The 23,207-nt window shown below is 38.5% G+C and overlaps 1 protein-coding gene across 3 annotated transcripts in view; it reads left to right on the top strand.

Moving 5' to 3' along the window:
- The window catches only part of PHF6 (PHD finger protein 6), a 47,921-nt gene that overhangs the window by 21,004 nt on the left and 3,710 nt on the right, over positions 1-23,207 (top strand). For 2 of the 3 annotated variants that reach the window (XM_081808235.1, XM_006744874.3), the window contains 4 exons: positions 10,954-11,123; positions 11,281-11,424; positions 13,056-13,160; positions 15,743-15,876. In XM_081808235.1, the coding sequence (XP_081664361.1) occupies positions 10,954-11,123; positions 11,281-11,424; positions 13,056-13,160; positions 15,743-15,876 (553 nt within the window). The remainder of the gene's footprint in view (positions 1-10,953; positions 11,124-11,280; positions 11,425-13,055; positions 13,161-15,742; positions 15,877-23,207) is intronic. The other variant, XM_081808234.1, reaches the window with a different exon arrangement.

The raw sequence follows: 23,207 nt of genomic DNA, 5'->3' as shown, positions 1-23,207 counted from the left end.
TTACAATTTAAAGGCATCTCAGAGTTTGTATTTCTTGAATTTTGGCTTTTATCAGTTTTTTTTTTTTTTAAGATTTTATTTATTTGACAGACAGAGACACAGTGAGAGAGGGAATATAAGCAGGAAGGGTGGGAGAGGGAGAAGCAGGCCTTCCACCGAGCAGGGAGCCCGATGTGGGACTCGATCCCAGGACTCTGAGATCATGACCTGAGCCGAAGGCAGACGCTTAACGACTGAGCCACCCAGGCGCCCGGCTTTTATCAGTTTTATCTAAGGTTTAATTTACTTGATATTGAGGGCTTTGTCAGAAACAGAACTTGCGGTTATTTCATTGTTCTAATGGGAAAGCTGTGTTCTACTTTACGATTATAATCTGTGGTTGGGGTTTATAGGGTTATACTTCAAGGACTCCCTTTGAGAACTACAGCAAAGAGGAATTGATAGCTGTGGCAGTCTCGATCATTTGCCATGTGGCTCAGTAACCTCGTTTGCTAATACTTAAAATGCTAAATACTCCATAATGCAGTCTGTTCATATTAGTTTGATGTAATATGAACTGTTTTGAAACACTAAATTTGAGGATCTCTTTACCATCTCCATAGTTTTGCCTTTTCCAGAATGTCATCTAGTGAGAATCATACCATATGTAGCCTTTTCAGGTTGGCCTCTTTCACCTAGTTGGCCTTTTTTGGGAGGGCAGCGGATTAGTTGATATGTAAATGATTACAAGAAAGGATCTGATAGGCAAGAAGAGATTGAAGGTCCCGGAAAGGAGGGAGATTCAGTGCACAAACAGAAGAATTGCCCTGTGATGGGAGAACATTTCCGTTGTAATGGGAGAGAAGGAAGAGGAGGGGTGGTTCCTAACTGGTCTGTTTTCTCTGTGAGGGAGAATGTAGGGTGAGGCATGAGGGTTGGAAATTGAAGGAGAGAGGAGAAAGTTTGAAAGAATAGTTGTGAAGACTGGGAGAGGAAGTTTGCTTAGAGAAATGTGAGGTTTCCAGACTGGATAGAGGGCTCAGTTAAGGTTGTTAACCGTTAATTTATATATAGTGATACCCTCAGGTTGTGTGACTTCCTCCAGCAATTCAGGATCCTGTGTGTAGCACAGAGAAAGGGGTTAGTTGGTTAGTTCAGAATTGGGATTTTGCCAAGTGGGTTCAACAAAGTAGTAAAGGTAAAAGGGAGTTTAGGATATTTGCAAGGCAAAAATCCAAGACAGGGAAGTGAAGGCAGGAAAAAAAGAAACAGAAGGAATTAGTGGACTGGGGGTCCTGATAAGGTTGAAGATCAATGAGAATGAAAGTACATGGGAAAGCAATCATTTTGTGGTCCCAAAGTGTGTGTGATTTATAGTGATTTCAGAGGTTAGAACCATTTTTAGGTGATTCTAAAGGTGTCTGGGTGTGATTATAGGAATTGGGTAGTTGATGGAGGACACCACTGAAGGTCAAGGAACTTGCTTGGATTGTCCCGTGGACTGTTGAAATCACCCAGGATGCAGCAGGGACTAGGAAGGAGAAAAGAGCTGTGAGCTGTATGCTAAAGAAAATCTGATGCATGGGGTAGAATGATTGGGAGTTGGTAATTGTTAGCAACACGGAAGGGAGGAAGCTGGTGTAGTCAGTGTACCAGCAAAATTGGCATCATCTGGGAGTTGGTTAGAAACGCCTAACTCAAGCACCCTTCCCCCGACCTACTAAATCGGCATCGCCACTTTAACAGATCCCAGGTGGTTTGTTTGCATGTTAAAGTTTGAGAAGCCATGGTTTAGCTGAATGACGTGGACCTCAGGCGCAGGGCTTTTTACAAGGGGATACAGAACTAACGGTTCAACAAGGCTATCTAGTAGAACTGACCGTGACAGTGGAGGTGTTCTATATTTGCACCATCCGGTATGGTAGCCACTAGCCACCTGCGGTTGTTGAGCACTTAAAATGGTTTAGTACCCTCCTAGTCTTTTTTTTTTTTTTTTAGATTTTTTTTTTTTATTTATTTATTTGACAGAGAGATACACAGCGAGAGAGGGAACACAAGCAGGGGGAGTGGGAGAGGGAGAAGCAGGCTTCCCGCCGAGCAGGGAGCCCGATGTGGGACTCGATCCCAGGACCCTGGGATCATGACCTGAGCCGAAGGCAGACGCTTAACGACTGAGCCACCCAGGTGCCCACCCTCCTAGTCTTAATAGGAATTTATACATTAAAAATGGACAGGAAAAGCCAGAATTAAATTCTGCATCTTATGTGTTTCCCCCCCTTTGGCCTATGTGTTTAGATAATAGGTATATTCTTTACCTTTTTTTTTAAAGCAATATTTTTAAAATGTCAAACATTGGCAATAGCATGTAGGTCTAGCTTGTAACTGCTGCTAGTTTCTGAATTGTAGAAGTACTTGAACATGACAGCTTGTCATCAGTAAACATTTGAGTACCTACAAGGAACTGTGATTACGTCTTGTGGTTCTTCTAAAATCCTTTTCATTAAGGGGTTAAAGCTTTTCTGTTTAGTAGTTTACATGGAGCAAAGCATCTGTGATGAGATAGAAAGCAGTAGAATAGCTGCTGAGTGTTAGCTGTTCGTAGCAAGAATGTGTAGATTCTAAAGTTGTGATCACAAACATAACCTCAGCTCAGTTTGGGTTCTTGACATTGTAAGTAGCCCAATTTGTGGCTTATTACTTTTGTTAAACTACCCAATATAGAATGTTGTGCATGGAATGGGCGCTCAAGAGATGTTTGTAATCTCTTTCCTTTGGCTTAAAACAAAGCATGGTATTTAATGCATCACTTATTTTTGGGTGATCTTTCTGTCTCCTGTGACTTCTCTTGTACCGGGCGTTAGTAGAGCGAGATGAATGAATAAAACAGGGTTTTGGATTTTGGGGGGTGGGGGAAGACACCATTTAGTGACAGATTTGTGACCAGCTGATTAAAATACAGTGGTGACACATGGAAGTACTTAGAGAGAAAGGGGCATCATGTTTGCATCTTAAACCCTTCAGAAAACAGTATATGAATGAATGAAGGGAGAATGAATGATAAAGCAGATGTGGTAAGTTGTTAACATTTAGGTGAAGGGTGTACAGGAATTGTTTCTGTCAATTTTTAGAAGTCTGAAATTACTTAAAAATAGCTTAGTGATAAGTGCCACAATTACTTGGAGCGACCATAAAAGACCGTGTAAAGGAATCTTTTGTGCTGAACCTCGGAAGAGCTCGCCTTTAACGGACAGTTTGGAAACTTTTATATTGTCAAATCATATAACTCAATTTGTGTTTCAAGAACTAGAGTCATCATGGTTCTATTAGAAGTATGTTGTGTGTTGTCATCTATGTAGATTCAAAGCCTTTGCCTGCTTGGATATTCCCTTAGTATATTCTTCCCCTTTGTTTTCTCTGGAATGTGCTGCACCTTCCAATCTTCATTACGTATATCAAATGGAAGTTTAGGGAGATTTTACTATATCAGTGTCTTTAAAAACCTTTTAGGGGGCGCCTGGGTGGCTCAGTCGTTAAGCGTCTGCCTTCGGCTCAGGTCATGATCCCAGGGTCCTGGGATCGAGCCCCGCATCGGGCTCCCTGCTCGGCGGGGAGCCTGCTTCTCCCTCTCCCACCCCCTGCTTGTGTTCCCTCTCTCGCTGTGTCTCTCTCTGTCAGATAAATAAAGAAAATCTTTAAAAAAATAAATAAATAAAATAAAAACCTTTTAGGTTTTGTAGCATTGAATGGATTTATGAAGTCCCGGAGAGGCAGTTTTGTACACTGGTTGAATATGGGCTCTGAAATCAGATCTATATTTGAATCTTAGCTCTGCCACTTACTAGTCACATGGTCTTGGGCAAGTGATTTAGTATCTCTTGGAGCCTTAGACACTGCATTTGTAAAATGGGGATTTAAAAAAAACCCTACCTCATAGACTTATTGTAAGGATTAAATGAAATAATGTATGTAAGGGCCTTAGCAATGTTCCTGGCACATAGTTAAGTGCTCAGTAAATACTACGTGTGCTCTTCCTTGGAAGATAATAGAATTTAAATTGTATTTGGGATTTAACTTGGAAAATTTTAGTAACGTACTCCATTGTGCCCTCTGCTAGGATTGACTCCCTATTTTTTTCTTTGATTCACCAGATTTATTGACTACCCATGTGCAAAGTGCTGTGCTAGGTACTGTTTACGCTCATCTTTTATTTAGCACACTTTACAAACTCATTATCGGAAGTTTCAGACATACACAAAAGTATGTTTGAAAAAAAGCCCCATCTCCTGGCTTTAGCAGTCATCAGCTTGTGGCCAGTCTTGTTTCATCTGCACCCCTCCCCTCCTTCCTCCGTCTAGATTATTGTGAATGAAATTCCAGACCTATTTCATTTTAGCACACTTAATTAAGAATTAATATTTTTGATGTATGTTATGTGTTTATATATGCATCTGTATATGAATATGCATAAAATCATTTATTTCCTACCTTTACCGAAAAAGCAGAAAGCAGAGTTTATGCAGAGCAAAAGCACATCGCGTTCCCATTGGAGAAGGCAGGGCAAGTGACCCCCAGTCCTCCTTTTGTCACAGCCCTAAAGATGTAAAGCAGAGGTGGTGATGCTTACCCCCAACCTTAATGCTCATCATTTTGCTTTTGTTTTCAAAATAATTTCAGCACACATTTATTGAGTGCCTCCTGGGTGTGGGCACGTTGGGCCATTTAGAAAATAAGCCCTTGACGAAGAGCTTACAGTCTATACAAGGTATGACAAGAGTAATAACTAACAGTTGAATAGAATTTTCTAGTTTACAAAGCATTTTTCACATTTTCTTAAGGCATCCTTTTCAGGAAGGTGTTATCATTAGTTCCATTTGATACACCAGGAGACTTTGCCTTGTGAGTGTTAACTAACTTTACCAAGTTTTAAGACCTGGTAGGTGGCAGTCTTCAGACTTTCTGTCCAGGGGTCCTTTCTACTTCATACAGTTAACTGATGTGAGATTGTGGGGAGGAAAGGCAATGGAGCTAAAACCACAAGGTAGAAGATGAGACAAATATTGATTAGGAAGAAGAGAATTGGTAAAGGAACAGATCAGGCTTGACAGTACTAGGAGGAGGAGAGCTGGGGTCCTGGTCAGTTGGTCACTGCTTTGCCTCCTAGTGGCAATCAGAAGGGTAACCAGAGAGGAGCCTGGCCTTTCTGAGGTGACATAGACCTTTAGGAGCTGTGCTCACAAAGGGTGGCAGTGCTTGGTGGCCCAGGAAGGAGCACAGCCTTGTTTTGTCACCTACCTTATCAGCCTGGATTTGTAGGAATTGCAGTTGTGAATACAAGGGTAACGTTTTGGTTTTTTATTGCATTCATTTATTTGAATAGGTATATGAACATTGTACAAAAATCAGCAATATGAAAGAGTATCCACTGTTAGCGAGCTTTCCTCCCATCCTTACCTTTATATCTGTTTCCAAATTCCTTTGCTAAATGCTACCACTCCTGGCAGTTTCTTGAGTATCCTTCCAGAGCATTTCTCTGCAGACATAAGCATGTGTAAAACTATCCTTTTTCTAACGTCCAGGAGCACTTGAAATGGTGTATTTCCGTGAGAGTGGGTATTACCACTTTAAAAGCATGTCGGAACTCACGGGCATAGATTTGTCCCAGCTCTGCCACTTCCTAGCTTTGTGACCTTGGCTAAAATTATCTAACCTTTCTGAACTTTTTCTTATCTGTAAAATGAGGGATAGGGATGGTGACAGATACAACCTCGCAGGGTAGGTCGTGAGGCTCCAGTGAGATTGTGTGTATAAATCACAGAGCACATTTATGGCACAGTCAGAACTCCAAAAGCTCAAATGTGAGCTCTTAGATTTGGACTATTTAATTTATAAATTACGCAGAAAAGGGCAAGATGCAGAATAGTATGCTGAGGATGCCATTTGTTTGTGTATCCTTTTAAAAAAAAACCCATTTGCACACCCAGGGAAAATAGTAGCGGACAAATACGGAGAGTATCTCATGGGCCAGGCGCTGTGCTATAAATTCACTTCTTTACACGAACTAACTCATTCAGTTCATTCATGGACCCTGAGGTGGCTCTGAGGCAAGAGGACACACAGTCTGGCAGTTCCAGGATTCTAAACCAGCCTCTCAACCCTTGAGGTTGAGAAGAAAAGCAGTTAAGGGTGGTTGCTTGAGAGAGGGAGGGAGGGAGGAAGTAGGAGAGGAGGCAAGAAAGCTAGGTAGGGCACCAGCTGGGAGTGCAGAGCAGGTGGAATTAGAAAGTGGAAAGGAAGATTATTACTTCTTTTATGCAGAGTTCTTTTATAATTATTATTGAAGAAGGAAACAAAATTTAATGTTAAAACATTTTCACACTTTTGAACTGGGGGGAAAAACCTATTGTAACCATGAAAAATTTAAACAAAGGCGCTGTGACTAGCCTCATACTCATTTTTTCATGTGCATTTTCAATGATTTTTTAGGGTAAATTCCCCAAAGCCCAATCACTGGATCAAAGGGTTCAGTCTTTTTAAGGTTCCTGATACATGTTGCCATGTTACTTCCTGGAAGGATTGTGCTAGATTGTATTCCCATCGGTGGTGGATGAGTTTACCCTCCTTTCACCACATTGGATGGTATAAGTTCTTCTGATTACAAAAGTAGTGCTGTTTCAAAATTAAAATAGTACAATAATATTAAATTAAAGCAGTTCAGAAAGCCCTCCCCTCACCCCAAAGTCACATTCTCTGGGAGTAGCTGGTAATAAGTTTGGTGGTATCTTCCCAGAGCCTCGTTTACCTCCATACAAACCTATGTAGATAGTGTCTGTGCACACTTACCAGTAAATACAGTGGCATCATTGTCTGTGTACATACTGTTATGCTACTTGCTTTTTTTATGCTGTGATTTATCACAGATCTCCTTCCCTGTCGGTGTTTACAGATTGACCTCATTCTTTTTATTTTCCTCCACTGAAGCAATTTTGTCTTTTTTCCCATCGATTGACCTCATTCTTTTTAACCGTTACATCTCGTAGAACATATAGAACCATAGTTTAAGGGTTTCTCTATCAAATGAAAATCATTTACATCTATTTGTTTCACTAATACAAATAAGATCTCATTGATCTTCTTTGTACATATATGCTTGCTTACTTATACGAGTGATTCTGTAGGATAAATTTTTAAAAAGGGGTTTGCATTTAACATTGGGGAAAGGACGGTTAACACACATGCAGGTTATGCTCCCACCAACAGTGTATTTCCTGCCTCTGCGCTGGACGTTATCAGTCTTTAATTTTTGCAAATCCAATGATCTCATTTAATTTCCATTTCTCTTATCACTAGTAAGATTGGGCTTCTGTTCATGTTTTTTTCAGTCATTTATATTTTTTCTGTAAGAAATTGCCAGTTTCTATCCTTTGTGCATTTTTCTTTTGATGTTTGTCCTTTTTTTTTTTTTTTTAAAGATTTTATTTATTCATTTGAGACACAGAGATACAGAGAGAGAGCATGAGCAGGGAGAGAGGCAGAGGGAGAAGGAGAAGCAGGCTCCTTGCTGAGCCAGGAGCCCGATGTGGGGCTCGATCCCAGGACCCTGGAATCATGACCTGAGCCGAAGGCGGCAGATGCTTAACCATCTGAGCCACCCAGGCGCCCCGATGTTTGTCCTTTTGAAATAAATTTGTAGTGAGTGATTTCTGTAATGGGGGTATTAATTCTCTGTCACTAAATGTGAATGATTTCCCAGTTTATCATTTGTCTTCTAACTCTGTTTATGGTGACTTGTGTCATGCAAAGGTTTCTCTTTTTTTTTTTTAAAGATCTATTTGTTTGAGCGAGAGAGCCCGAGAGAGCCCGTGTGCACGCACGGGGGGGGGGGGGGGGAAGGGAGAGAATCCTCAAGCAGGACTCCCTGCTGAGTGCGGAGCCCCATCCCAGGACCCTGAAATCATGGCTTGACCCGAGCTAAGAGTCAGCCACCCAACCAGCTGAGCCACCCAGGTGCCCCCATGCAAAGGTTTCTAATGTTTAGTCAGATCTCAGTCCTTTCCTTTATGACTTCTTAGGTGTCTTGATCCAAGATTATAAAAAATCTCCTCCATTTTCTTCTCTGTTACATTTATAGTTTGTTATTTTATGATGAGATTTTTTTTCAGATGGTATGAGGAAAGGAATCTCAGTGTTTAAAAAGTAGAGAGCCAGTTATGCCATCGTGTCTTTTCCCCACTCATTTGAAATGCTACCATTATACTCTGAATTTCCATATGCTTATGGGTCTATTTTCAACCTTGCTTTCTCTCCTGCTGATATAGGTCTCTTCCTGTGCCAGGATTTTAACTGCTGTTTCTTTACAGTATATTCTGATATCTTTTTTTTAAAAATATTCTTGTGTATTATATATTTACTCTTTCAGGAAACTGTGGGATCAACCATTTTATCAGCGTTGCATTAATTAGGTTAGTGAGAACTGACATTCTAATGTTGATCCTGTTCATCCAGAAGCATGGTGTAGCTCAGTGTTTTTGTGGGGCTTCTTTTAGATTTTTATTTCTAACTCATTTTTTGTTCGGTTATTCTTTTTATAAGTAAAGTCTGCTATTTTGATAGGTGAAAATGATATATCACTTAATTTACACTTTGATCCCAGAGAAGTCAGATTTTTCTATAGAAGTATGTTTAACTACTTATATTCTATGAATTATTTGATCATATGCTTGGTCCATTTTTCAGTTGGGGTCTTAATCTCTTACGAGCTTATAGCATAAGGATACTGATTCTTTTTCACAAATACAGCAGGTTTTTCTAGTTTATTAAAGTTTGCCTTTTAATTTTAGCACTTTTTTTGCTATGTAAGTTTGAAAATTTAATATAGTTAAATTTGTCAGTCTTTTATGATTTTTACTATTGCTGTTAAAGTCCTCTAAAATTTTACACTGAATGGTTCCATATTTAGAACCCAAAAAAAAGCCACGTGGAAAACTAGTCATGTTGGCCTGATAATGGAATCAGTTAAGTAATTTCTCTAAAGGTGTTTAAGAATGTAGTGTTACAGTGTTAGTGATTGTTTTCATTGTACAGAATATTATGTATACCACACGTATGGTATAACATGTATCAGAATGATTGAAACATTTGCTTATGATTTTTCATTTTAAAGAATTTTTAATTTGGGGCAAGTAATTCTAACAGCCCTAATGAAATTCTGTATCTTAAAAACTGTCGGTTTGAATGTTTTAAGTCGGTGTTGTGCTCTGATAGGAAATTTGCTATAATGTTAAGATCAGAAGGTATCTTTGACTTCTCTGTCTTCACAGGGAGTTAGCCACATAAATTTGTCTTGTTGCCTATAAAACGCTATCCACTTCTACCTTTTCCCCTTTTTTTCCTCTCTCAAATCCTACTGTAGTTATATGAAGTTGCATTGATATAAATTTTTATTAACTGTTTTGCAAACAGTCTGATGCTTTCAGTTCCTTGAGTTTATGTATTCAGATACACTAATTGAATTACCCTTTTCTTGTCATAATGACTATGCTTTTATTTCTAAAACAAAAAATTAAAAACCGTTGAAGTATTTATTAGGAAACATATTAGCATCTATGATTCAAAGTTGATGTGCTTTCTCATTGAGAAATTAGTCCCTGGAATTGAAAACTTATGTTAAAAGAAAAAAACAATGGAGGTGTTAGAACTGTACCTAAAACTTTCTTTAGTTTGGGGCGCCTGGGTGGCTCAGTCGTTAAGCGTCTGTCTTCGGCTCAGGTCATGGTCTCAGGGTCCTGGGATCGAGCCCCGCATCAGGCTCTCTGCTCTGCGGGAAGCCTGCTTCTCCCTCTCCCGCTCCCCCTGCTTGTGTTTCCTCTCTTGCTGTGTCTCTCTCTCTCTGTCAAATAAATAAATAAAATCTTTAAAAACAAAAAAAAACAAAAAAAACCACTTTCTTTAGTTTGACCCTAAAAGACAAGTGAACATTTGGTTTTTATACCTTTTTACACTAAATACATTTTCTTATGTACAGTAGGCCCTCAATAAATAAAATATTTGTAGTGAATAACTGAATGAAACACCCTTCCGTTAATGGTAGAAATTCTTTTCAAATTGCTGGGAAATGCAGTTCTAAAATTTCTACACACATTTTGTTTAATCTATTAAAGTATACAACTAACTTGCAACATAGCTTTTTTTACCATTTATGTTAGAAATTCCTTTTATACTTAACATTTATTTAATTACTTGTTAGTTCATTTGTAGATGACTTCTTTGTTGAATATGATCATTTGATTTTCATGATGGTTTAAGGAGCTATCCTAGAACAGTGATGTCTAGTAGAGCTTTTTTGTGATGATAGAAACGTTCTGTATCTGTGATATCCAGTACAGATGCAGCTTGCCTCATGTGACCAGTAATAAGCACTTGAAATGTGGTCAGTGTGAGTGAGAAACTGAAGGTTTGATTTTGTTTAATTATAAGTAAAATTGTAAAAAAGCCACCGATTGCTCGTGACTGCTGTACTGGACAGCACAGATACACCTCCTTTATTTTCATTTAGTTTTCCAAGTTATAGTAAGTTTATTTTCTAGCTAAGTGTTCTGATTTCACCAACAGTGTGAGGGAAAACTCTTTGAAACCTATGGTAAAAAAATAATACAAGAGCTAATTCAAAATACTGACTTATTAGAGTTTGAAAATGTTTACTGACTTATGTGCACAGTCAAGATCCCAAAACTCATTTTTATAGAATCATAAATTCAAAAGAAATAATTACAGTGATTATAATAAAACTATTTTTTTATATTTGATTTTTGTTACATTTATATAAAACCTTAAGGTTGCTGTGTTGAGCATACCACAGACCATTTCCCCTCATTTCTGGAGGGGATTTCATTCTAAGGAGAAATGCATATTCTAAGGACCCATGAACTAATGCCCATTTTAAGATTGGTCCATGTAAAGCTTTTGTTCATTTTTAAGCAGCTGACTTAGAAGAAAGTTTTAATGAACATGAATTGGAGCCCTCATCACCTAAAAGTAAAAAGAAAAGTCGCAAAGGAAGGCCACGAAAAACTAATTTTAAAGGGCTGTCGGAAGATACCAGGTCCACATCCTCCCATGGAACAGATGAAATGGAAAGTAGTTCCTATGTAAGTAGAAAAATGTGGGATTCTTACTTTTTGTTGCACCACGAATCATTTAAACTGTGTTTATAGGTAAAGCTCATCATTTGAAATGTTAACTAAGCTTGAGGGTACTGATAACATATTTTCAAGTGTTTTTTTTTTTTTTCTTTTAAATTTGCAGAGAGATAGGTCTCCACATAGAAGCAGCCCTAGTGACACCAGGCCTAAATGTGGATTTTGTCATGTAGGGGAGGAAGAAAACGAAGCAAGAGGAAAACTGCATATATTTAATGCCAAGAAGGCGGCTGCACATTATAAGTGCATGGTAAGCATGGTTCTTTTTATGTGCTTTTAAACCCAAGTTTTTTTGAAAGGCACTTAGCTAGTAACCAAATAGGGCACTTTTCTCTTCCAGCATAAGTGGTGTAGAGTTATGAATAGTATATCCTATAGTCCCAAATCTTCATAGACCTTAGGATTTTAAAATATAGCCTTTATGATTCAGTAGGAGTTAAAGGAATCCTAATTATAGTTACCATATTCTAGATAATTGATAGTTAACTGTTTCATAACTAAAAAATTCAACTTTATAAACTTACTGTGGAAGATACATGATCAGCCTCCACTCTAACCCAATACATGTCTGTGTCACTGTCCTTTACACATTGTACTGCAGTTACTCATTTATGAGCCTCTCTCTTGATAGACTTTTAATTCCTTGAAGAGAAGAACTATGCTTTATTTTTGCATCCTTAGATCCAGGTCTGACATACAGGATACATAAACATTTTTAAATTTGATTGTATTGAATTATTCATCCCATTTATGGTTAGGTTTTAAAAATTATGTTTTTAATATCTGAGGTTCTTGACTGGAGAGGTGTATCAGATATAACCTGGGGGGCTTTTTCCAAAATACACACCCCTGGAATATATCCCAAACATGTCTAGTTTAAAAAAAAAAAATCCCAGGTAATTCTGATCTGCGTCTATGGTTGAAATTTGCCAGTTTAAACTATTTTTTAAAACTTTGTGGAAACATAAAACAATGGAGATGACAGGGTAACACTGTTGAAATCTTCATTGTTGAATGAAACAGTTAAAAGATTTTATTTATTTGAGAGAGAGAGCGAGCACAAGCAGGGGGAGCAGCAGGCAGAGGGAGAAGCAGGCTCCCCGCTGAGCAGGGAACCCGATGTGGGACTAAATCCCAAGACCCTGGGATCATGACCTGAGCCGAAGGCAGACGCTTCACCGATTGAGCCACCCAGGCGCCCTGAATGAAATATTTAATCTTGGCTCCACACTGGAGTGTGGCTCCACACATTAGTTTTGTTTTATTGTCCTTTTTTAATTATTTTTTTTAAAAGATTTTATTTATTTGACAGAGAGAGAGACAGCGGGAGAGGGACCACAAGCGGGGGGAGTGGGAGAGGGAGAAGCAGGCTTCCCACTGAGCAGGGAGCCCGATGGGGGGCTCGATCCCAGGACCCTGGGATCATGACCTGAGCCGAAGGCAGATGCTTAACGACTAAGCCACCCAGGCGCCCCTTATTGTCCTTTTTTTAAATTAAAGATTATTTATTTGAGAGAGAGAAAGAGAGAACACACGCACGCAGAGGGGCAGAGGGAGAGGGAGAGAAGCAGACTCCCCACCAAGTGCGGAGCCTGACCCATGGCTCGATCCCTCGACCCTGAGATCATGGCCTGAGCCGAAACCAAGAGCCAGAGGCTCAACAGACTGAGCCACCCAGGCGCACCTATTGTCCTTATTTTGGGTTATATTTTAATCAGACATGTGAATATATTAAAAATACTTGAGTCAGTACTTGACTTTTAAGGAAAAGTTCTCTTTCTCAGGATATTGAAGTAATAGAACACATTTGTTATTCTGTTGTTTAGTCTTTCTCTCATAAGGATTCTGAACATTAAATGTTCCTGCATTTTTCTTTTCTAGTTATTTTCTTCTGGCACAGTCCAGCTCACAACAACATCAAGAGCAGAATTTGGAGATTTTGATATTAAAACTGTACTTCAGGAGATTAAGCGAGGAAAAAGAATGGTCTGTGGTTTTATATTTATGCTATGCAACGTTACTCCTCTGACTTTCTGCTTTAAATTTAGAACACATCTCAAATTTATCCAGTCATTAAAACATTTAATATAAAGTAGTTCATATGTTAAAGCAAGTATATATTTGACTTATTTGTAATATAATAAAGGATGCTGATGTTTCTGGAACTTACTCCTCTTTCTATGTAACTTCATTACTTAAGAGAATTACACTGAGATTTATATTTCAGGGTATCTGAGGGTCTTTTAATAAAATAAATGAAGATGTGAATGTGACACACCTTACTAAGTTCAAAATGTTAATATTATTTAAGCTTGCTTAAAGAATAGTTCCATAATCCTAATAGAGCATCGGGAACTTCCCCATGTTGTTATTCATTCTTTTTCTTCTTTTTTCTTTTTTTTTTTCAAATAAAAGGAAAAGATTTTTTTCAGAGCCTTCTGTTTAAAGTTCACATACACAGTTATGTCTCTTAAAATGTTTATCATAGCTTTAAAGTTTTCTTTATAAAATGTGCCTAAGTCTCATGTTTTTAAACATACTGAACTACTAATAAATAGCTTTAAGAAATATTGGCATCTTTATTGATCACTTACTCCTTTACAGTTGATGAATATTATAAAATGTCAATGGAATGCAAAATCTTTTAAGACCTCAATTGTCTCTAGAGATGACTTGAATTAAAAAAATTTTTTATTGTGAAAATTTTCAACCATCTCAAAATTAGAAAGACTAGTAACACACGTCTGTCCATCACCTTGACCCATCAGTTATCAAGAATTTGCGGCACTCGCTTCATCTATGCCTTTTATTCTTGTTGCTTGAAGTGTTTTAAAGCAGAGCTGAGACTTCATATCATTTCACCTCTACATTATTTCAGTATGTATCTCTTAAAAGTTGGACATTTTCTTACCTAACCACAATGTCATTACACCTTATGAATTAACAATGAGTTCTCAGTGTCATTTAATACCCAGTTCGTATTTGTATTTCCCCAGTTGTCTCAAAAGTATCTTTTAAAAGTTGATTTGTGTGAATCAGAATCCAAAGGAGGATCACACATTGCATTTGGTTGTTCTGTATCCTTGATGTAACCTAGGGCACTTCCCCCTCTCCTTGTCTTTGTTGTTTCTGTTTTTGTTTTGTCGTATGCCATTGGCTTGTTGAAGAAAATGAATTAATTGTCCTGTAGAATATCCCATATGTTTTATCTGTCTGTTTGCTTATTCATGATGCCATTTAACTTGTCCCTCTATCCGCCAGATTTTCTTTTAAAGTGGAAGTTAGATGTAAAGGCTTGATTAGATTCAGTTTCAAGATTTTTGGGGGTAAGAATACTTCACAGGTGGGACTGTATCATCCATATTTTATCACATCAGACTAGTCATAATGTCTGATCCTTGGATTCAGGTGGTGAGTCTAATCCCTCCCCCCCTCTGTTGTGAAGTTCCCCTTCAGTCTTTCATCTAGTGGTTTCAGACGTTGGTGAGCTTTATCTGAATCCATTAGAGATGACCCTTTCTTTGGAGCTGCATTTTTGAAGGTGTGAAGATTATTGATGTTATCTGTTCCATTTAAATCCAGTTCAGTTTTGATACTTTGATTACTCTTTTAAAAATGAAACTCCTTTAAATCAGAATGTATAGTACTAAAAAAATGTAAGGGAAGAATCTCTTCAACTTACCATACCAAGCAGTGTTGTTGTGTCGTACAGCTGAAGTCCAAATAGGTGACTAGGATAACAATTCAATTCTCCTGGTGAACTTAATTCACCTCTGCACAGTTGAATGTTCATGTAAACACCAACCTAGCACTTTACCAAGTGTGCTCTAAAGGAAAGTAGTCCGTCAAAATGCTCCCCCACCCCTCCGAAAATACAAGGGCATCTGGAGTTCAATAATTTGGGAACTATTTACCATACCCTCCTTCTTGCAGAAGGCCTGTGAGAAGTTCTGCAATCAAGCAATCTGTTTAAAACTAGCATTCCTCAAACTTAAATTTGACTATGAAACCCTTTCGTCAACAACCACCTTTTAATCTCAGAACATTCTTGAGGCAAGGCTGATCGAGGCCAAGTTGTGATGTCTTAAAAAGATTTCAAGCCCCTCTAGTCTCCCTCTGCCCTTTTACCTACTTGGTAGCAATCCCTCTTGGTGGGGAATTGCTTTTCTGTCTTCTCATTCTTTAGTCATCGTAGGAAAGCAACTAGTTCCACGGAGGAGAAGAAGCCAACCACTAAAATATAGAATATAATTCTTTTGTGTTTGGCAGTAATGAGGAGTGTCTTATTTATGTTTAGATGTCAGATCTTCGAAGGTTAATATAGGTAAATAATGGAAACATCAGGGAGTGACTTAATATCAGAAAGTCTATCAAAGTATGGTTTAAATTGCAGCATGATTTAACAGATATGCTAAACAGTAAGTTCAGTGTACTCTTTTTCCATAGAAAACTGGCTGTTTTCTTTGTAAACTAGAATGTTTGGCTGAAATATGGCTAAAATAGAATAAATAAGGTTGCAAAAACTTTGAAATACTGCTTATGATTATTCTTTCTCTTCCCTTAAACAGAAATGTACACTTTGCAGTCAGCCCGGTGCTACTATTGGATGTGAAATAAAAGCCTGTGTTAAGACTTACCATTACCACTGTGGAGTACAAGACAAAGCTAAATACATTGAAAATATGTCACGAGGAATTTACAAGTAAGAGAACAACAATTGTCCATTTTCTTAAACTTGTCAGTAAGTAACTGCCCTTGAATAGATGGCATTAGTTTACTTGGTCACTATTCCTAGGTGGTATTTAGCCAAGTGTAGAATACTTAGGACTCTATATAACGAAACAAGTACAACGATTGGCATTTTCCTCTGACAACACATCACTGGATTCGCATTCATTCAGCCAATATGCATCATGCTTACTAAGTGCGAGGTTTTGTGCTAGGAGCTGGGCATACAAGAATGATCAGTAGAGGCACAGACTGTGTCCTCGTGAAGCCTGTAGTCTAGTGGGAGAGACATATTAAATGGCCACATAAATAAATCTACAATTACAATCTACTCAAGTGCTAGAAAGGATACGTTACAGAGCACTAAGAGAGCATGTAACAAGGAGGACCTGACTTAGTCTGTACTGGGAGAGTGTTTAGGAATGTCCTTAAGGAAATAGAGCGTGAGCTGAAGAGCTTGATCTTCTTGGGCGAAGATCAAGGTGGGCATTGGGACAGTGTTCTAGGCAGAAGGAGCAGCCTGTGCAAGTCCCTAAGGTGGGACAGAAGAAGCAAGGGTGCAAATGGGAAGGTGAGTTAGGAGGCTCCTGCTCAGGGTCCAGGTGAGGATTCGTGGTAGCTTAGACTAGGATGTATTTGTGAAGATAGAAGGCCAAAGACACTCTAGGAAGGATGATGAAGGCATAAGGTTTGGAGATTTGGGATTACATGTTACCCTCTGTTTTCTGGGTCTTCCATATCAGTGTGCATCTATAATGGTTCCATTTGTTTGATTGAATGGAGAATAAGTTGGTGGGGATCCGTGGATTTTTCGACTTGCCTTTGTGAGTTGTAAAGCACTTCCTTACATTCCCAGGATGCAATAAACCAATGAGTAAACACCCTACTATTCTGTGTACAAAGCAGTTTATATAAACAGTCACCATGTATTTGGGTGACTGGATGAGGTGCTAGTGCTATATTATAAAATTTGCCAAACTTTGTTTAATAATAAAGGCAGAGCTGTTTTTCAAGTGAGTTCTATCAAGCCTTTAATGAACAGAGAATTCCAGTACTATTTAGAGAGGTCCAGCACATAGCGAAAGATGAAAAACTTGGTTCATTCTATAAAACTTTACATAACTGTGAGACCAAACCTGGTAAAGATAGCATTTAAAACAAAAACAAATAAGAAAACTATAGGCCAATCTTACTTTTATAAATAATATACCAAAGTCCTAAATAAAATGTTAGAAAATCAAATCCCGTGCTGTTTCTAAAAATTTAAAGACTGTTCAAAATTAGGAAATATATTAATGTGATCCACTGTCATTCATAGAGAAAGAAAAATCCTATCACCTTCCTGGTGATGGTAAAAAGGCATTTCATAGCATTCAACATCCATTTCTGAATTTTAAAGTGCAGTACCAAGAGTGCCCTTGGGAAGCGAGGAGTCCTAATGGAGCATTTATGAGAAGACAACAGCAAAGAGCTTTATTTAGTGTTAAAGTAAAGGGACAGTGGTTCTTAACCAGGGCTGAGCCTCAGAACCACCCGAGGGTGAATAGGGCCCTCTTTAAAAATATTCATGTCTGGGCCCCACCCTCAGAGATTTTAAATTCAGTGGACTGAGGCCCAAACCATGATTTTCGATGACTCCCCAGGTTATTCTCATGTTCATCCATAATTGAGAACCACTATACCAATACACTTTCATTCAGATCCAGGAACGAGACAAGGGTACCAACTACCAATGTTACTTTTCAGCGTTCTTCTGGAGGGTTAAGCCGGTGCAACAAGAAAAGGAAGAAAAATGTATAATAAATACCATGAAGGAGCAAAATAAAATTGTCAGTATTTGTTATTGATGTCATTGTCTACCAAGAAAATCCAAAGGGACCAACTCCATTTACTAAAATTAATAAAAGCTCAGGTTGCTGAATATGAGATGAAGTTTTAAAAACTAGTTTTTTCCAGTAACAGAAAATGGAAAGGAAAAACGTCACCCTCCACCCCTGCCCCACACACATATGCACACCAAAGTTGAAACTTTAAAAAAAAAAAAAAAGTTTTACACAGGACCCAAATGGATAGTAAAATATATTATGTTCCTTGATGAAAAGTTACTCAACACTGAAAGATACCTATTCTCCTCAAATTATTCTATACATCAAATACAATTTTAATGAAATACAAAACGTTGATGGTTTTATCTAGAAGAGTGAATGGGATATTATTTTCTACTGGTAATGATTAAGTTACCTCATGAACAGGGAAGAACTAGAAGCTTAAACAAGACAGAAATTTGTTTTTCCCTGCAAGAGGTCCCAAGGAGAGCAGTGCAGATGTGTTAGGCTCTTATCTGTGTCATCAGAGACCCAGATTACCATCTTTCTGCTCTCTCATCCTTGGGGTGTCCTTCCATAGGCAGTAGGAGAAAGTGGGAGCAAAGGAAAGTGGAAGGACAAAGTGGCAGTTCCTCCAGCTGACGGGTTTTTAATCCTTCTTCCTGGAAGTTCCACACACACTTCTGCTCAGCATCTCATTAGCCAGGATTTAGTCACCTATCCAAAGGGGGCTGGGAAATGCACCCCCGGCAGGCACGTTGCTACCCAAATCTGGTTCAATGCTATGAAGGGAAGGGGGGAAAATAGGTACTGGGGTAGTCAACTAGACTTTATCACGTGCAGCCAAGAACAATTTTAATGAGATCAAGAGAAGAAATCCCTCATTAGATATCAAACCCCGTCACCTAGTAATTAAAACTGGTACTAGCTCAGTGACAAAGATCACAGGAAACAGATCCAGGTCTTCGTTGGGTAATTTCGGTGGTACTAGATCTGGATTATTCAGTATCTGATCTCTACACAGTTTATATAGTTGGCTCAATTTAGAAAACAGTTTGAATCCTTACCTCAGACTGTACCCCAGAATATATCCTCGATGGGCTAAAAACCTAACCTTAAGTAAAACAGAAAATGTAGGAGAAATTTTCTAGAATCTGTTGAGTACAGATGACCTTTCTAAGCATGATAGGAAACTTGGAATTTTTGACTACATTAAAACTAGGCTAAAGAGAACTCCAAATCCTTAAGAAAAACAGCCCAGTTTAGGGGGGAAAATGGGCAAAGAACATGAAAAGGCAGTTCATAGGAGAACTAGCCATGGGCTATAGGTATGTGAAAAGCCGCTCACCCTTAGTAATGAAAGAAATGCAAATTAAAACAAGATCTTACCAGTTTTTGCCTATCTGGTGGGCAAAGATTAGTAGGATTCCCATTACCAGCCAGGTTCCGGAGACCTGGGCATTCGCATTTGATGGTGAGTTGGAATGTACCTCGGTGCGATTTAGAGCAGTTGAGCATTGGAGACCACAACCTTTAGCCCAATAACGTATGTATTTTGCTACTAGTCTGCTTTGTAGGGATTTCTGCGGGGCAAGTGAGCAGAAAACAGCACAAAGATGTATGTGCGAGCAGTTCCGTTGGCCCGTTAATGAGCGCTCACTACCCTCTAGGGCATCCTATTTACTCACCTGTGCTTGAGGTTGGTGAGGTTAGCACAGATGGCGTCAGCGGGAGAGAGCACAGGCCCGGTACGGTTGGATTCACACTGGGTGGGTCCACAGGGGACCCACCGTGCCTTCAAAGCCGCCGACCCCATTGGAGCGAGCACCTGTTACAGGATAGTTACATAGGCATAGGTCATTTTCAGGTTACACCACACAGGGCCGGAGATAGGCTCATCAGAACATCATTCTCCCAGTCCAGCTTCCGTCTACCAGCTGGGCGGGTAGCAGCTTAGTAAAGAAGCGGGCGCACCATGCCCATTTTTGCTCAGTTGCCAAGGGAATATAGCTAGAGTTAACCAAAGGTGAAATGGGAAAAGAATTTTAGCCTTTCACCCACAATAGCAAAAATCAAGCCCCAAACAGAATGTCCATCAAGAGACTCCAGTTTTAGTACGTGCATGTAATGGAATACTATGCAGCAATTAAAGATTGAAGTAGATCCGTGTGGAGAGTCATGCAGAGGTATTCCATGGTCGAGTAAGGTGAAACAACCAAGTTGTGGGATCTATGTTGGCATATAAAAATACATGTGTACAAGTTGCGTCTATATACATAAAATTTTGAGCCACTTAACAGTTGTTACCTCATTCATTGCATGGGGATGGAAGAGAAGCGATTTTATATTCTTTATACAACTTACTGTTTAGCAGTTTTGTATTCTTTATATAGTTCAGTGGTTGAATATTTTTGTAAGCAATCCATTATTTAAAGTAGCATTAATAACTTAAAAATGGCAGGCCCACGCTAAACATCTAAAATCAGATGTGTGGAAAATTACTGTATTTAAATTCCAGCTCTATTAAGATATTGTAATAGCTATCCGTTTTCACTTTGGGAAAAAAATGAAAAATAAAGATAAGGGGGAAAAAGCTTAATGTGAACTTTAATTCTACCAGCAGAGAGAATTCTAAATCTTTCAGAATATTTTCTAGACATTTATGTGATTGTGTGTGTGCATTTAAGATTTTCTTATATACACTTTTATAATCTGTTCTCTACTTGCTGTACCTGAGACATATTTTTCTGTGACATTAAACAGTTTTTGGTTGCATAGTATTCCATTGTATGGGTCCGTCAGTTTAATCAGTTCCTTTTTTAGACATTCAGATGGTTTTTATTCTTTAGCTATTAGAAACCACATTGCAGTGACCATCTCTAAAGAAAATATTTACACTGGGATCCACAATGATTTGAATTACTCTTTTTATTTTTTCACATTGAAATTTGTTTCTAAAATCTGCTTATGGTGCAGATTCCAGATTTTTTCACAGGCTATTGAGTTCAAATGAGAGTCCACATGCAAGTAGTTTGGGGATAGAAGAATGCACAAATAGGAGGAAATGCAAGGAGAAATACTTCTGAATGAAGCGGCTTCCCTCTCCTACATGTGGCTTTCCTTCTTTACTGGCTCCTTCTGGATCCTGAATATATTCATTAAATTATTACATTAATCTATTCATTAGATTAAATGTATTTGTTCCTTAAAAAGGCGAGGGAAGATTACACAGTGATTCTGCTTATCCTGTTTTATTGTCTCTATTGTATTACCAAACTTTAAAAAATACGTATGTTTCTAAAAAGTCAGTCCCCCACCATAAAAAAGTAAATTACATGACAGGGATCTTGTTTGACTGGTTGACAGCTGTGGTCTTGGTGTCTAGATTGGTGAAGGATACATAATGGGCCTATGGAAGTGAAAAATAATCCCATAAAAAAGATTAAAATCTGTTTTAACAACAAAGGGCTCATCCTTTTAGAAAAACCTCTTATTGAAAGTTTTCAAAAGTATACAAAAATAGGATAGCGTAGCAGCTCCCCATCTCAGCAGCTCCCGAGTTATTGTCACACGTGCTTTCATCTGTTGTTTTTCTTTCTGACATCTGCTAAAGCAGAACCCCACACCTCTTGTCATTGTATCCCTACATACATCCGTATCTGTGTGCCATTATCACACGTTGTAAAATTAAGAGGAAGTTCTTAGTGTCATCTCCAAGTCCACGTTCACATTTCCCCAGTTGTCTTGGAAATGCCTTTTCAGACCTGATTTGTTCAAATCTCAGTATGTACAAGATCCCTACATTGCATTTAATGGATATGTCTCATAAGTCTCTCAATATAGAGCAATCCCACTCCACCCTGCCTTTCCCCCCTACTTGTTGCAGAACCCTGATAAGTCGTCCTGTCAAAGTCCCACATTCTAGATTTATCTTTTTGCTTTTTCATGATGCCATTCACCTTGTTTCTCTACCCCGTAATTTAGAAGTTGGCTCAAAGGCTTAATTCGGGTTGTATTTTGGAGGAAGATACTTTATAGGTGTACTATAAAGGAATTCACTCTTGATATTTGAACTCAGGTTGTTGGGTTTGTTTTTAAGTGATTCCCAATATGTAGCGTTTGAAGAAGAGTACAAATTCTCCATAGTTCTTTGGAAATAATTGAAAATGTTTTAAGAATAAAAAAATAAGCAAAACTAGGTCGGAAGTCAGTTGCTATTGTTGCTCCCTAACCCCCTCCCTGCCTTTTATTCCACTCACACGTTAGAAACTCTTCATGTTAAACCTAGTTTTAGGTCATGTGTGTCAGAATTCGTATATGAATGTCTTACCTACTGCTGACCACAAGGGGGCACCCACTGAACATTTTTAAAGCATTGTTCCATCTTGTCATCTTGTATATCGTTGACCTAAAACTGAGCTGAGATCAGCTCACCCATTGATTACGGTGGGGTGGCTAACAATAAAACACATATGGGTACATACACATTAATTGGCCTACCTAAACCCTTGTCCTAATAATGCGCATTGCTTTTTTATTAAAAACAATCAATGTCAAGTAAACAGTGTGTATACCCACATAAAAGGTTGTCAGAACAGCCTGATGTCAAAGTTTCACTGCAGAGGTTATTTGCTGATTTTAAAGGGGAAAACCTACCTGTACAATGGAGAAATCTGGCTATCACCACCACTTTAACCAAATGATCCAACGGCATCACTAATAGTAATAGTAGGGCATTCTGAAACTAACATGCCTCCTGAAGTATGCAGGGTCCCCTATCAAATATCCTGGACTAACAAGGAAAAGTTGAACCTAGAGCTAACCAAGCCCTTAGACCTTATTTCCAGTTTATAGGAAATCCGGGGTAAGAGAGAACCAAATAAAACAGTACCACAGTTAGACAAATTCCAGAATGGTATAGTTGAAAAGGTAGCTGGTCTAACTTTTCCCAAGAAGTCAGTGTCATGGGAAGAAAAGAAGTTGGGAGGAGCCAGCCTAGATCAAGAGAGAACAAGCCAAATGCAGGGCCTGGAAAACTGTTAGGGGGCTCATGAAGGGCCAGGACACTAATGATGAAAAGCTATTTTGAGGAGTTTGAATAAAAATGTTTCATGAAATGTGAGCAGAAAGCAGCAGTATCTATAGCATTTACATTACTTCCTAAAATGTGCTTTTGAATTCTGTATCTGAAACCTAGAATTTGACTATTTTGTCTAGATGCCTGCAAGTTTATATTTTCAAGTTGGCTGGAAGCTTTATTTTTAATCTCAATGGGCAAAATGAGGAATCGCCTCATCTTTGGGCATACGTTAACAACTTTTATCCTAATTTTATGTCAGATGAACTTTTTACGATCTCATTAATAGAGTGCTTTCCTATCGTTTAGATAGAAATGGACCTGTAACTAATTGTAGCGTTTTTAAAAAGCATGGATGAGGAAACCCTTATTTTAAATGGGCACCAACCTCATCTACTAATG

This window comes from Leptonychotes weddellii, chromosome X, assembly GCF_054177405.1.
Source record: "Leptonychotes weddellii isolate Sample4059 chromosome X, ASM5417740v2, whole genome shotgun sequence".
NCBI classification, from domain to species: Eukaryota; Metazoa; Chordata; class Mammalia; order Carnivora; family Phocidae; genus Leptonychotes; species Leptonychotes weddellii.
This window is presented reverse-complemented; position numbering and strand designations above follow the sequence as displayed.